Source organism: Gordionus sp. m RMFG-2023, chromosome 3, assembly GCF_954871325.1.
Source record: "Gordionus sp. m RMFG-2023 chromosome 3, tfGorSpeb1-WG-v2, whole genome shotgun sequence".
NCBI lineage: Eukaryota > Metazoa > Nematomorpha > Gordioida > Chordodea > Parachordodidae > Gordionus > Gordionus sp. m RMFG-2023.
In genome coordinates, this window is record NC_088777.1 from 6,052,930 (window position 1) to 6,066,812 (window position 13,883).

At 24.6% G+C, this 13,883-nt stretch overlaps 1 protein-coding gene across 1 annotated transcript; it reads right to left on the reverse strand.

Moving 5' to 3' along the window:
- Nucleotides 1-1,072: 1,072 nt before the first annotated feature.
- On the reverse strand, nt 1,073-5,708 carry LOC135926663 (uncharacterized). Its single transcript, XM_065462592.1, has 3 exons — nt 5,652-5,708; nt 4,942-5,067; nt 1,073-2,023 (listed from the first exon to the last, which is right to left on the reverse strand). Exons 1-3 carry the CDS (start codon nt 5,706-5,708, stop codon nt 1,073-1,075), a joined length of 1,134 nt encoding a protein of 377 aa, XP_065318664.1.
- Between the last annotated feature and the right edge of the window lie 8,175 nt (nt 5,709-13,883).

Genomic DNA, 13,883 nt, shown 5'->3' on the forward strand with positions numbered 1-13,883 from the left:
AAAAAGTAATGTTTTGATATTTGGCAGGGAATCTAAAGTGCAATTACACATGGAAAAAGCCTGCAAAGCATTTTTAGGTCTCAAAGAGTACTCTATTCTGTCGAGATTTTTATACCAAAATTCGACATCACAAAGTAACTTATCATACGATCCTGATAAATCATCAGAATAAAACTCTGAGATTTTCTTAATATCTTCTCGCGTTTCATGTGTAATCAACAATTCAGACTCAACCGGTAGAAAAAAATAAAAACTTTTTAAAATAAAATTATGACTAATAAATCTTTCTTTTAATTGAAATAAAAATGTGTCATTAAGGGGAATAAAAACATTAATTTTATAAAAATCCTCAATCAAAGAGGCATCAATATTTAAGCGATTTGACTGCCTAGAAACTACTCTAGGTTTAAAAGTTTCAATCCCAAACAAATTAGCGATCTCCTTTACTATCTTGTAAATATCATGAAATTTTTCATCCATATTTTCTCTGATATTTGTTAAAATTTCAACAATATCCTTTGCCCTATTCATAACCTCTTTTAAATCCAAATTAATTTTTTAAGTATTTTACTAAAATCATAAGTATAATTAAATAAAAAATATACACATTGAATTGATATTAAAAATTGTGGCTTCGTAATCTCCTGTAAAAAAATTTTCAGCATCTGAGGAATCCTTTTCTTTGCTGGATACGTAGGATTCGAGTGCTGTAAAAATAACTTCATATAATTCTGAAGAGTCTCACTGATTGTTGTCTTTCGATAAACCTAGTTGGGCAAAATCGTTTTAGTTTTTTTTTGGATAATTTGAATCAATATCATCAAATGTTCGGATAAATAACTGTCTCTTTTTGGGTGGTGTGAAAAAGTCACAAACCGACGATATTGTTTCTAAATTTTGAAAAATATATTAAATTATAAAAAGATATCTATAATACATAATAAAATCTAATAAATTCCAATTAAATTGAAAAAATTTTACGTAAACTGTTCCGGATGTCTCCACATGCCTCGGATATCATCAAATTTAGGCAATGTGAGCTGCAGTGAACATATAAAGCGGTGCTATAAAGCTATCTAATTCTTGACTGCACTCCCTTAACATGACCACTCATTGAGGGAGCTCCATCATATCCCTGGCCTCTCATTGGATTTAAATCTAGATCTTGAAGGGATGCTAAAATTTCTTTGGCTATCGTCTCTGATTTAGTGTCATGTAAATCAATAAATTGAACAAAGAGTTCCTTCATTTTATAATGACCTGATTCCATATCAATAAACTTTATTGCTATGGATAATTGCTCTATGTTACCAATATCCGATGTCTCATCCGCCAGAACACTAAAAAATAGTGATGCTTTCACTTTTGTAGAAATTTCTTTCAATATAAACTTATTGCATATGGATATAATTTCATTTTGAATGCATGAACTAAGGTAGGTGGCATTTTTAGCCGAGTTTTCAAAAAGCTTTATATAATTATCATTATTGTTGCATAAAAGTTTCAGCAATTCCTTAAAATTCCCTTCATTATGAGAAGATGAAAGTTTTAAGGGGCCAGCTGATACTCTATGAGATCTTAATGCTAAGCCCTGCCTCCCTAGCCAAATGATTGCATCAATTATATAATTATTCAATTTTTTATTGAATACATTAGATATTGATATCTTTTGATTCATAGAGATGGCTTTTAAAGCATCAGATATCTCACAAGAATTGAGATGATATTTATTTTGTTGATGATAATTAAAATTTTCAAGAGCATCTTTCCATCTTGTATATACTTGACTTACCAATGTTTTGAGTTTTTGTGACCCGGGTCCAGCATATCTTGGTGAAAAAATGACGCACACTTTACAAAAAGCTCCCTTTTCATTAGCTGAATAAGCAAGCCACTTATATTTGTTAAGCCACGATGTTTGAAATGTTAAATTTCTTTTATCCAAAGACAATGGAAATTCATAGCATTTGTCAGGTGCCCAAATATTTTCCACAGCCAACAATTTTTCATTATCATTTTTAAACTGAAATTTTAAGTATAATGAAATATCTTTTTGATGAGGACATTGATTTTCTATATTTTTTTTTAATTTTAAAATATATATTTCAATGTGAATTGTAGAGTTCAGACCTGAGCAGCACAACAAGAAAAGAATATAGTTTATTAAAAATATATCTTAAATAAAGATTCAAGTTATCTATTACAAATTTAAAAGACAGGGTAAGACATAGAAGGAAATTATTTGTTTTTATCTAAGATACAAGTTTTCACAATACTGCCCAACTCTGCTTGTGAATGTTGTAATATCTAAAGATTATTTGGGAATTTACAATAATCAATGATGAGCTTTTCATATAAAAATGGTTATAACTAAATAAAGCACATTGCAAAATTTTAATAACTCAAATGAAAAAATAATTTACAAATAAAAAAATAGAACTCAATTATATTATAAAATAACTCATTTGTTTTCCCTGAGTATGTTGGTTGTATTTCTAATTGCAAGATTTAAATAAACGATATTATAAAAGTGAATACCATTACCATCGTCATTTGAGGATTTTGTTATTTCTAAATCAAATTACATAAATTTTCTAAATCAATTTAAATATACCTTTAATTAGTAAAAATTTTCTTATATCCTTGTGGGAATTAAATAAAAATTTTAAAAACTATCTAAATTTAGTTTAACAATTTAAATTTTATTATTAAATTTAAAATATCTAATTAAACAATAAAAATATATTTATAATATATATTTAATTGTTATTTAATATTATATTAGTTCATAAAAATATATTTCATTTTAATATTGTATATATTATTTATTTTATTTCTAAATTGAAACAGTTTTTTAAATAAAATAAAAAAAAATTTTAAAAAAAATTTAAAAAAAAATTTTTTTTTTTGAGGGGTGATAGGAGGGTTTTAACCCCCCCCCCCCCCCTTGTCTACGCCATTGGATATAGTGAACTTTATTTTACAGCTTTGGAATGGAAAGCAATTTTTTATATAGATTTTATATAAATAGTTTACATGACATTTTTAATATATATTTTTTTTAAATTACGTATATATGTTTTACTTTTAACGTTCAGTTCAATGTATTAAATATTTACTTTTATATTAAAATACATATAAAATAAAATTTTAATGGTCAAAAAAAAAATTATAGGGTTGATAAATATCCTAAAACCATTTAAAGTAGCTACCTAGAACTTACAACTTGGGCAGTTAATTTTAGGATATTTTTATGGCATATCGCTAAAAGCTAAATTAGAAATTTCTATTTTTACTTCACCCTTTGCTGGTTCAATAATAGATCCTATGAACCGAAAAACAACTTTTAAACAAAAATACTTTTTTGTCATGCCTATATCTAGATTTACGGTGGGTTTTTAAAATATTATATTATATCTTATATAAATTTAACTATTAATTTGATTTACTTTATAATATTTTTTTTTACTTTATATATTTTCTTATCTATTAATAAAAAATAATTTCTTAATGATATTTTTATTTTATAAATATTAAGATAAAAGAAAAGAAAAGACTAAGGCTAGAGAGCATATTATTAAAATAAAGTGGAGTAGTGAAGGTAAATTAATGCCGATTATTATATCTTCATAAGAGAATTTGAAAGTCTTCAAAAAAATGGAAATAAAATCTATTATAAAAATAGAAGAATATTACAAACATTTTAATTAATTTATCTAAAGAACCATAAATAAAAATAATATTAGCCTATTGGAGAATTTAAAGTAATTGATACCCAGAATTAATTATCTGATATCATAATGGCAGTGCCGGCTCCCCAAGTTAATGTGGAAAGATATTTTTCAACAATTAAATATATACTATCTCCTAATATGCAATATGAGTAGACAAATCTTGAAAATATGTTAATGGCTAAATAAAAAAATTTAAAATTAAATATTTTTCATAAAAAAACTGATCATTTATATTTATTTGTTATATTTATAAATCAAATCTTACTATGTGCAATTAATAAAAATGAAATTTATGCGTGTTTTCCATTTTAATGATGAAATAAAAAAATTATTATTCCTTATACATAATTCGAATGTAGGTTTGAATACAAAAGTGTTCAAACCAGTTTTTAGAGGTTTGAACCGAACCGATATTTTTATTTTTTACCGAACCTGAACCTAAACCGAACCGTTATTTGCTTCGGTTTGGATCCCTGAAAGTAACTATAAAAAGAATTAAAATGTTTGTGCATCTAAATGCAACATGCGTTTTGAGCTGTAAAAATTTTTCTATTAAAATTTATACCCTCTTTAATGGTAGGAGTATTAAAATATGATATGCCCAATAGAGGGTTACAACTATTTTTTGGGATTTCCATAGAAGCAAACTAATCAAATATGCACTATAAAGTAAAAACACTTTTTAATACAAAATTTTTATTTAAATGATATTGTATTAATATTTGGACCTTAGATAAATATTATATATAATCAATTTCAACTACGAATCTTAATTGGCCTCCTTTTGACACAAATATAGTCTTAAATTTACTGGATACCATTTATTATATTGATGATGCTCAAAGGGCTAACATTCTTACCATCGTGCACAAATGCTCTCATACCCTATTTAATGCTCCCATTTATCCACGCTAAAACCTGTAGGGCTCAATTAGGAAACAAACGTCCATATTGAATAACACTCACCTTGGAAGGTCAACTTCTAGTTTGAGATTCATATTAAATCACATCTATAAATGCCATAATTTTACTTAGTATCACTTTCACATTAATAACTTTGGCATTGAATGGCCACTTTTCCTAAAAATTTTTAAAAAAAACTCTCTTATATCTCTAGTAACCTGTTGTATATCAATAACGGTGGTGTTGTATGGACAAGAAAAAATGTTTTATTTATTATAAATATATCTAAAACTAAAAATGATACTAAAGTCCTGATGGGATCTCTCAAATCCCATGGAGGAGAGGCCAACTTTTGGTATGGGACTATTCCTGTATTGACTTCTTGGCCCCATCCAACCACGCCATCAACATCCTTGACCAGAAGGAACAACTTAAAATTTCTAAATACACAGAAATAATAAACGATCATTGCTTCATCCCAATCATATCAACCACTCTTGGCACCTTCGGCAAACTCGCCTTAGCATTTTTCAAAAAATTAGGATCACAAATCAGCAAACTCTCAGAAGAACCTCGAGAGGGTTTTTTTCTTCGTCAACGATTATCCATAGCGATTCACAAAGCTAATTATATCAGTTTCAATGGTAGCCTTCTAGCCAAAGAGCTATCATAGACAACGCTTACGTCCCTTTTTCATTTTTGTTCCCCTGCGTCACACCATCTCCGTTCTTTTTTTTAATAGTATTATTATATATTTTTCAAATACAAAATAATTTAAAAATTACATTCATTATATAATATTTATAAAAATACTATATAACATTTTAGAACTTTATATAAATTTCAAAGATTTACAAAAAAATGCCAAAATAAGGTATATATTTATTTGTATTATTAAAAAACAATTTAAACGAAATACATGGTTAAAGGCTAACATGTTTAAAATAAAAGAAATTTATGTTAAACAAATTTAAAAAGTTAATCTCGATTAACATTCCCCTTCTTCTGTAAAACCTTCCCATAATCCATCTGAGCTGTCATAGAAAACTTGTCGTCCAAATGGTTTATCATTTTGATTGTCAAGTTGTTGCATAAGTCGTCTTAATCGTTGGCTTGTTTAAATCGTTAGTTTGATATCCTTATCGTAAGTTATAAATCGTGATTTTGTCATGTAGCTTGCTTATAGTACTCAGTGGTTATTATTATCAATTTTTCAAAATTGTTATTATCATTATTATTATCTAATAGGATGTTGGAATATTTGAATAAAAAGAGAATTGATCAAATTTGGATGTTAGAATAATAAAAGGATTATAAATTCACAAGATTGTTAAATAATATTTTTTAGCGTTTTTATTTTTTATATTTTTAGCGTTTTTATTTTTATTTTAAGTTTTCCAATTTATTTTTTTTGCGTTTTAGTTTAATTTAATTTTTCGTGTTTTAGTATTTAATTTATTTTTACATATTTTAATATTTTAAGTTATATAATTTTTTAGATAAACAGGTTTTTGTCTACTTCGTATCGGTCTAGGAATCGGTGTTACAATATTTTTATCATTAATTTTAATATTTTTGTCCACACTTCCGTCCTTCTTAGGAGAGTCGTGGTATGCAAATGTGTTATAGCATCTCTCTTTCTTAATTGGTCCAGGTGTTTCCTTCTAATGCCTTTTTCTGTATAAACTTGGAACATAGTGTCACTTTCCTTCAAATTGATTGTCCCTTTGTCCCATGTGTCATTCCCTTGTACTTTATACCAAACAAAATCTCCTACGTTAAAGGTTCTATTTCGTGGTAAAGTAACGTTTATTTTGTTCTCCTTCTACTCCAACGGTTTTAATAATCTCATTTAACTCTAATATCACGATTGAACATTCTATTAGAAGGTGCCACTCCGGTTTTATCATTTGGTGTATCGGCAAAGTTATTTTCTATTTCAATATTTTCAATAACATCATTACTAATTTCTTGTGATAATCTTGAAAGGCAGTCAGGAACAACATTGTATTGCTTTATACTTTATATTGAAGTCGTAACCCCCCCCCCCCCCCAAAGTTATATTCCACTTTTGTAACCTAAGGACATGGTACTATTGTCCTTGAGTCCCTTGGTAAAATTGTGGACTAGTGGTTTATGGTTCGTGATGATGGTAAATTTAGTCCCAATCAAATATTCTTGAAATCGTTTAATTGCGAACATTATGGCAAGAGCCTCTCAATATTGGTGCAATTTATTTCGGATTTTGTTAAGGTTCTAGACCCAAAAGCAATGGGTTTTTCTTTGTTATCTTTCTCTGTGTGAAATAGTACAGCCCCTAATCCAGATTTGGATGCATCAGTCGCAATCCCAATAGGTAATTCCGAATTAAAATACGTCAGTGCTGGCGGGAGACTAATCAACTTTTTAAATCATTAAAATTTCTGGAATGTTCTAAGTTCCATTCCTATCATTCTTTGTTGACCATTTTGTACAAAGGATCAGCAATATCAGCGAAGTTACTCAAAAATTTCCCATAATAACCACCCATTTCCAGAAATGTTGACAGCTCAGCAGTAGATTTGGGTCTGGCATGTTAATTATTGCTTCAATTTTATCATGGTTAGCATGAATTCCCTTGTCACCTATATCGTGACCCAGGAACCTAACTTTGTTTTTAAAAAATAAACTTTTGGCGAAGTTAGGTATTAACCCGTACGATAATATTCTTTCAAACATCTTCTTGATGTTTTTTAAATGTGTTTCATCGTTATTTCCAGTTATTAATAAGTCATCAATATAAAATATAACATCTTTTATATCAACGAAATTCTGATCCATGATTTGTTGGAATATAGCAGATGAAGTTTTCAACCCAAAAGGAAGTCTGGTAAATTCGTAGTATCCCTTATGTGTGGATATAGTCAAATTATTTCTTCTATTTTTATCGATCGGAACTTGTAGAAAAGCATTTGTGAAATCGATTTTGGTAAATTTTTTTCCTTCTGAAAGTTTAGCTATAAGATCATTTATATGTGGAAGTGGGGTATCTAAAGTCTTCAATAGCTAGGTTTATAGTGTCTTTAAAATCTGCGCAAAGCCTGATGCTCCCATAATCTTTGTATGCGACGGTTATAGGACTCCCACATCGCACATCATTTACAGGCTCAATAATTTTTTCGTGTATCCATCTAATTAGTTCTACGCCCACAAGATCAATCTTTGAATAATGTATACATCTTGGTGGTATTATTTTAAGTTGGGCGTCACATCTTAAATGTAATTTGACATTTACTTTGTTAATTGGTTCGCTAGTCAATTTGGATTCATAATCTTTAATAATTTTATTGATTTCATCTTCATAATTGGTATCGACATTTCGTGTGAATTTATTTAAAATGTTTTTAAAGGCATTGATCCAGATTCTTCCTAATAACGCGTTCTTTCTCGATCTACAACTACTGCTAGTAAATATTTAGTGATTCCTTCATAACTTACTTTAACTTGAATTATCCCGATGATTTTAATCAAGATTCTATCGTAGGTTGTAAGCCGCAAACTGGATTTCTTCATTTCTCTTATGCCAATTTTTTTAGCCATATTATGAGGTATGATAGTATACTTTGATCCAGTGTCAACCTGCATAGTTGTAGTAACATTATTTAATTTTAAAGTAGTCATAAAAGCACTGTCATCACCTTTGTTTGTATTTTCAGCCAGGTTGTTGACATTGAAATCATTCTCATTATTGTCTTTGGCAGTGCCACTTTATTTTCTTCAACTTCTTCAATATTCATATTACAATTATTGCTATCGTAGAAGTTTTGATTATCATACTGGATTCGTTTTCTTTGATTAAAATCCTTACACCTATTTGGATCGTCATATTCGATTTGTTTTCTTTGGTTATCATTATTATGCAACCTTGTTTCCTTTATAATTATTTAAATTGTTGTTATATCGGTAATTATTATGATTTAGATCGTCACATTGAATCTGTCTCCTCTGATTATAATTAAACCAGGCGTTGTTCCTACCATAGTTGTTGTTATAAGATTGATAATTATTATTATGAAAGTTTCTGTTGCTATTGTTATACCGATAATTGTAATTTTGATAGTTAATATCATTATACTGATTATTTTTATAGTTATTATTATTATAATTGTTATTGCTTCTATCGTTACTAAAATTCCTATTCTTGTTGTAGTTAACATTACTAAAATTATTATCACCATAATTTCTACTGTCAAAATTTTGCCTCGAATAATAATTAGGTCTATTATAGTTACTATTAATCTCATTCCTATTAGAAGTACTTTGGATATCTAAATTCTTATCATTATTTCTATTATTGTCATTATTTTTATTAAATTTTTTATCCCTACTAAAAACATAATTAACTTTGTCACTTTCTGATTTAATGTTAATACTATCTAATTTTCTTCATATATCAATCATTTCGTTTTGTGTGTGTCCTTTATATCAAATAATTTTTATAATTTATTACATAATTCCAAAAATTTTTTATATTTTTTAATATATGAGATTTTTTTATATATCATTGTGCGTGAGTTACCATACAAAGCGAGGTACCATGTTATATTTCAATAACGGTGGTGTTGTAAGGACAAGAAAAAGTGTTTTATTTATTATAAATATATCTAAAACTAAAAATGATGCTAAAAATAAATATAAAATAAGGTATATATTTTTATTATAAAAAAACAATTTAAACGAAATACATGGTTAAAGGTTAACATTTTTAAAATAAAAGCAATTTATGTTAAACAAACGCATAAACCCATAGAAATATTTATTTTAGATAGAGAATAACCATTGAAATATGCAGATCCTTGCACCAGTCACGGATATATGCCTTTATTATATTTATTTATATTTTTAATATTTACATTTTATAAAATTTTATTCGTATTTTATTAATTTTTCAAATTTTATCATATATTTTTTATATTTTGCTATTTTAAATAATTTCATTTTATATTTTTTTTTAAATATAAATTAATTATAGTTTTAAATAAATTTTTTTTATGTTTAGACTTTTAAACTAAATAAATATCGTTTTTTAAACATATTATGGTATTTAGAGTTATTATTCAATTTTGAAATACTTTTTGACACTTTATTAAAAACTGTAATAAAATTTTTATGATAATAAAATGTACAAGAGAAATTTAATTTATTTAAACTATAAAAGCTTTGAACTTCGATGCTGAATTATAAAATATTTTAGGTTACCAAGATTCACCTTGTCTCTCCATATTTTTAAGTTAAACATTAAATCTTACGGTCAAGATTATTGTATCTCTTTTAAAAGAAATAATTGTATAAATATGAAGAAATATTTGCTAGCACCTAAAAATTTCTTAATCTTAAGAACAAATAAAAAAGGAAGGAATTTTATTGGGTAATAAAATTTTAAGTTCTAAAATTAGATATGGCTAATTTTTTATTTATAAATTCTAATTTTGTGTTAAGTCGTCGGAAGATAATTGTATAAAATTTATACAATAAAATGTGTTACTTTTTCGAATATATATTACCGCCCAAAAATAATATTCAAACTTAGATTAAAAAATAGTTAAGACCGTATCATAGGGATTTGACTCGTTACTAAACAGCCAATTATTTATTTGCCGAGCGCATATAGAAAAATTAGATAGGATAACAAAAATAAAAGCAAAGTTATTAGTCATCAAATAAAGAAAATATATTCCAAGAAAAATTGCTATACATGCATGTCAACTTTTTTATCATATTATATTTTAAAATGAAATTTATTGTTATAAATTCATTTAGAAGACGAATTCGGTAAAATTTTTAATTTTTTTTGAAATCCCAGTAAAAATTAATAATAATAATATAAAGAAAATTTTGTAAGGCGATAATTTAATTGTTTTTGTTTTATTTTTGGATATTTTTTGGATTTTTAATCATTAATTGAGCCAGTTATTTTAGATTAAAAATCGGATTCTGCAAGAAATACTTTCCAATTGTATAATATCCACCCTATAAATATTATTTTATAATGAACATTTAAATTAATTTCAATTTATATTAAAATATAGAAAAATTATGGAGAAATATATAAATTTAGGTTTCTTTAAAAATTGATCATATAGTTAAGATGATTTAAACATTTTACTGAACAATTGGAAACAAATTTATAAGGAATAATACAATCCTCCCCCGATAAAATATACATTAAACGAAAAATTTTTCTATCTTACATTTGTTCAGATAATTTCTTTTCAACATTATTTTTATATTTTTTTTAAATTTTAAAATAACCCATTTTTCCGCAATCTTTAACTATATAAATTTGAAAAAATTATAACCTCAATTTTTTTAAAAAATTATGTCTATGGTTCCATTTCTAATCATCGATTCTACATAAAAATATATTTTTTTACACTTATACTTTAACGGTATAAAGTAAATTTGTTTATATATTTCCCTAATTTTTTGATATTATTTTATAAATTACTTATATTAAAAAAAATATAACCTTAAATTTAGAATATTTTTAATAAAATAATAATTTAAGCCTTTGATTCACAAATAATTTAATATCAAAAATTTTAAAACCACAACTGGGAAACCAACATTATCCCCAATTTTTTTAGATGATAATAATTTTAAAATATTTTTACTTAAAATCGTCCAACATAAATTTAGTAACCCATAAAATCAAATTAACTAAATCTCCAATTATATGAATGTATTGATAATTTTAAAACTTCTTTAAAATTAAATTAATATACCTTTAAGTTGTTTTTAAATCAAAAAATGATTTTTATTCTATATTTAATATAACTACCATATATTTACTCATAAATAATATGATATAATCTTTAAAGCAAACACTACCAGCGAAATTCAACCCCCAGGTAATTAAATTAGTAGTTATAAATTATATTTATTGCATTCTTGTTATATTTAAATCCATATATTTTTTAAATAATTCTATTAATAATGTATTCACTATCATATTTTGCATTTAATTATAATATTATAAATAAATTTCAAAATTTAACCCCAAAGAATATTGTTTTATTTATTGAAAATTAAAAACTTCTTTAAAATTAATTTAATATTATTAAACCATATTTTATTTAAAATCGTCCGTATAATGTTATTTTTTATAATGCTATTCTTTCATTGCTAGATTAAAATATATTGATTTATTTGAAAATATGTGATATGTGCTTCTTTCTTTGGTATTTTCTTGAAAAGAATTTTTATTAGAATAGCCAAAAATATACTCTCATTTAAACCTTTTTTATATAATAAATATTAATATAAATGATTTTGAAATATAAATATTTTTTTGAACAAATTAATTTTATTATACAGAAATTTATATATTCGAAAAAGCTCATAGTTGGAATATTTTCATATTTATTAAAAATTTCTTTAGATATAAATTATAAGAAGGTATTAGTAATCACCTGTGCATTGATATTTACAAGGTGCTATTTATTATTTATTTTAAAGAAATAAAATTTTAAATAATTCGTTTTAAAAAATAAACACCAAAAATTTTATTATCGAAAACACGACATGTCTTTAAATAATTTGTTTTATGACATTTCCCATTTACTCTGTATTTGAATGGAACAGATAAAACTCTATTAGTATTTTCTAAATAATTGTACGACTAAAATTTTTAGATCTCAACAATTTTGTTTATTTTAATCTTTTCTTTTTAAATAGATGTAAATTTTTTTTTCAAAATAAAATGCTAATTAATATTTTTCTTACTTCCATTTTACATATTGCAAAAATCGTTTAAAATAATAATAAATTGACCGAAATAGAGTTTAGAAAAAAATATCAATTAAAAATGTATTTCTTTATCTTTCACCATTTGATTAAATGAATCAGTCAATATGCGTATTATCAGATTTTCTCAGTAAACATTATAAATAAAATTGTAAACTAGAGTTTAATATTTTGATATATACTAAATGTTAATAACAACCAAAAATTAATAATTTAAGAAACTCAAGAGTGAATTAGAAATGGCAGACTTTTGAACATAAGAAAGTGCCTACATTTTTTTTCCAGCAATGTTAGACAACCTTCTTATATAGTGTTTTACCTCTCCAAAATTTTTTCTAATTTAAAACCAACTATCTTTATAGAAATTCTTATGCGAAAAAATCTATTTCAGCTGAATTTAGCAATACTTTAAATTTTGATTTACTACCAATATGCTTTTGGTGAGAAATTTGATTTAATACATAAGATAACTCATGTTAAACTTTTTAATTTTAATAAACATGCTAAAGTGTGAGATAATTTTTTAGAGGCATTTAATGGGCACATAAATAATTTAGCTATATATATTTTTAGAAAAAAATGAATGCTCAAATTTATCAAGTAATAAAAATATTATGGCATATTCTTTTAATTTTCAGATAAAAATAATATTGCTTTTGAGTAATTCGAAAGATAATATAAAAACTATTTATTAACAAATATTATAATATAAAAACTAAAATAATAATTATTATTATATCATCTTATTTCTATTCCCAAACATATTATGATTATCGATAAATTCAAAATATTTAAAATAGTCCATGCAATGTTTTTGTTGCTAAATCGATATTTAATTTAGAAAATAATATATAATAATAAAGAAATGTTTATGAATTAATATAAAAAGAAAAAGTATCTTCGGAGTATATTTTTTATAACCTAGGTATGAGGTTTTATTGATATCTCAAATAATCATTTCATTTGAAATCTAAACAATTTTAAGTCAGATCCCTTCCTACAAATATATTTTATAATTTAAGCATATATTGATTAATAATATTTATATAATATTAAATTAATTTATACATTTAATATTTAAATATAATATTATATATAAGAATAATAATTTAAATAATAAAATATATTAATTCACAAATAATATAATAGTAAAAATTTTAAGAGCCTATAAAAAAAATATACTTCCAAATTTTTTTTAAATTTTAGTATTTTAAAACTACATTTAATCAAAATCCATATAATCTTAATAATAAATATTTTAGAAACTAAACATAAAGTCAGAGGAACCAAACCGCCAAGGATATTATTATTAAATCTACTTTAAAATTTATTCATAAACTATATATATATTATCATCGATATAATTTTATTTTTAAATAATGATATTCTTGTTATTGTTAGATCAATAATGTTGATATTAAATATTGATATTCTTGTTATTGTTAGATCAATTATGTTGAT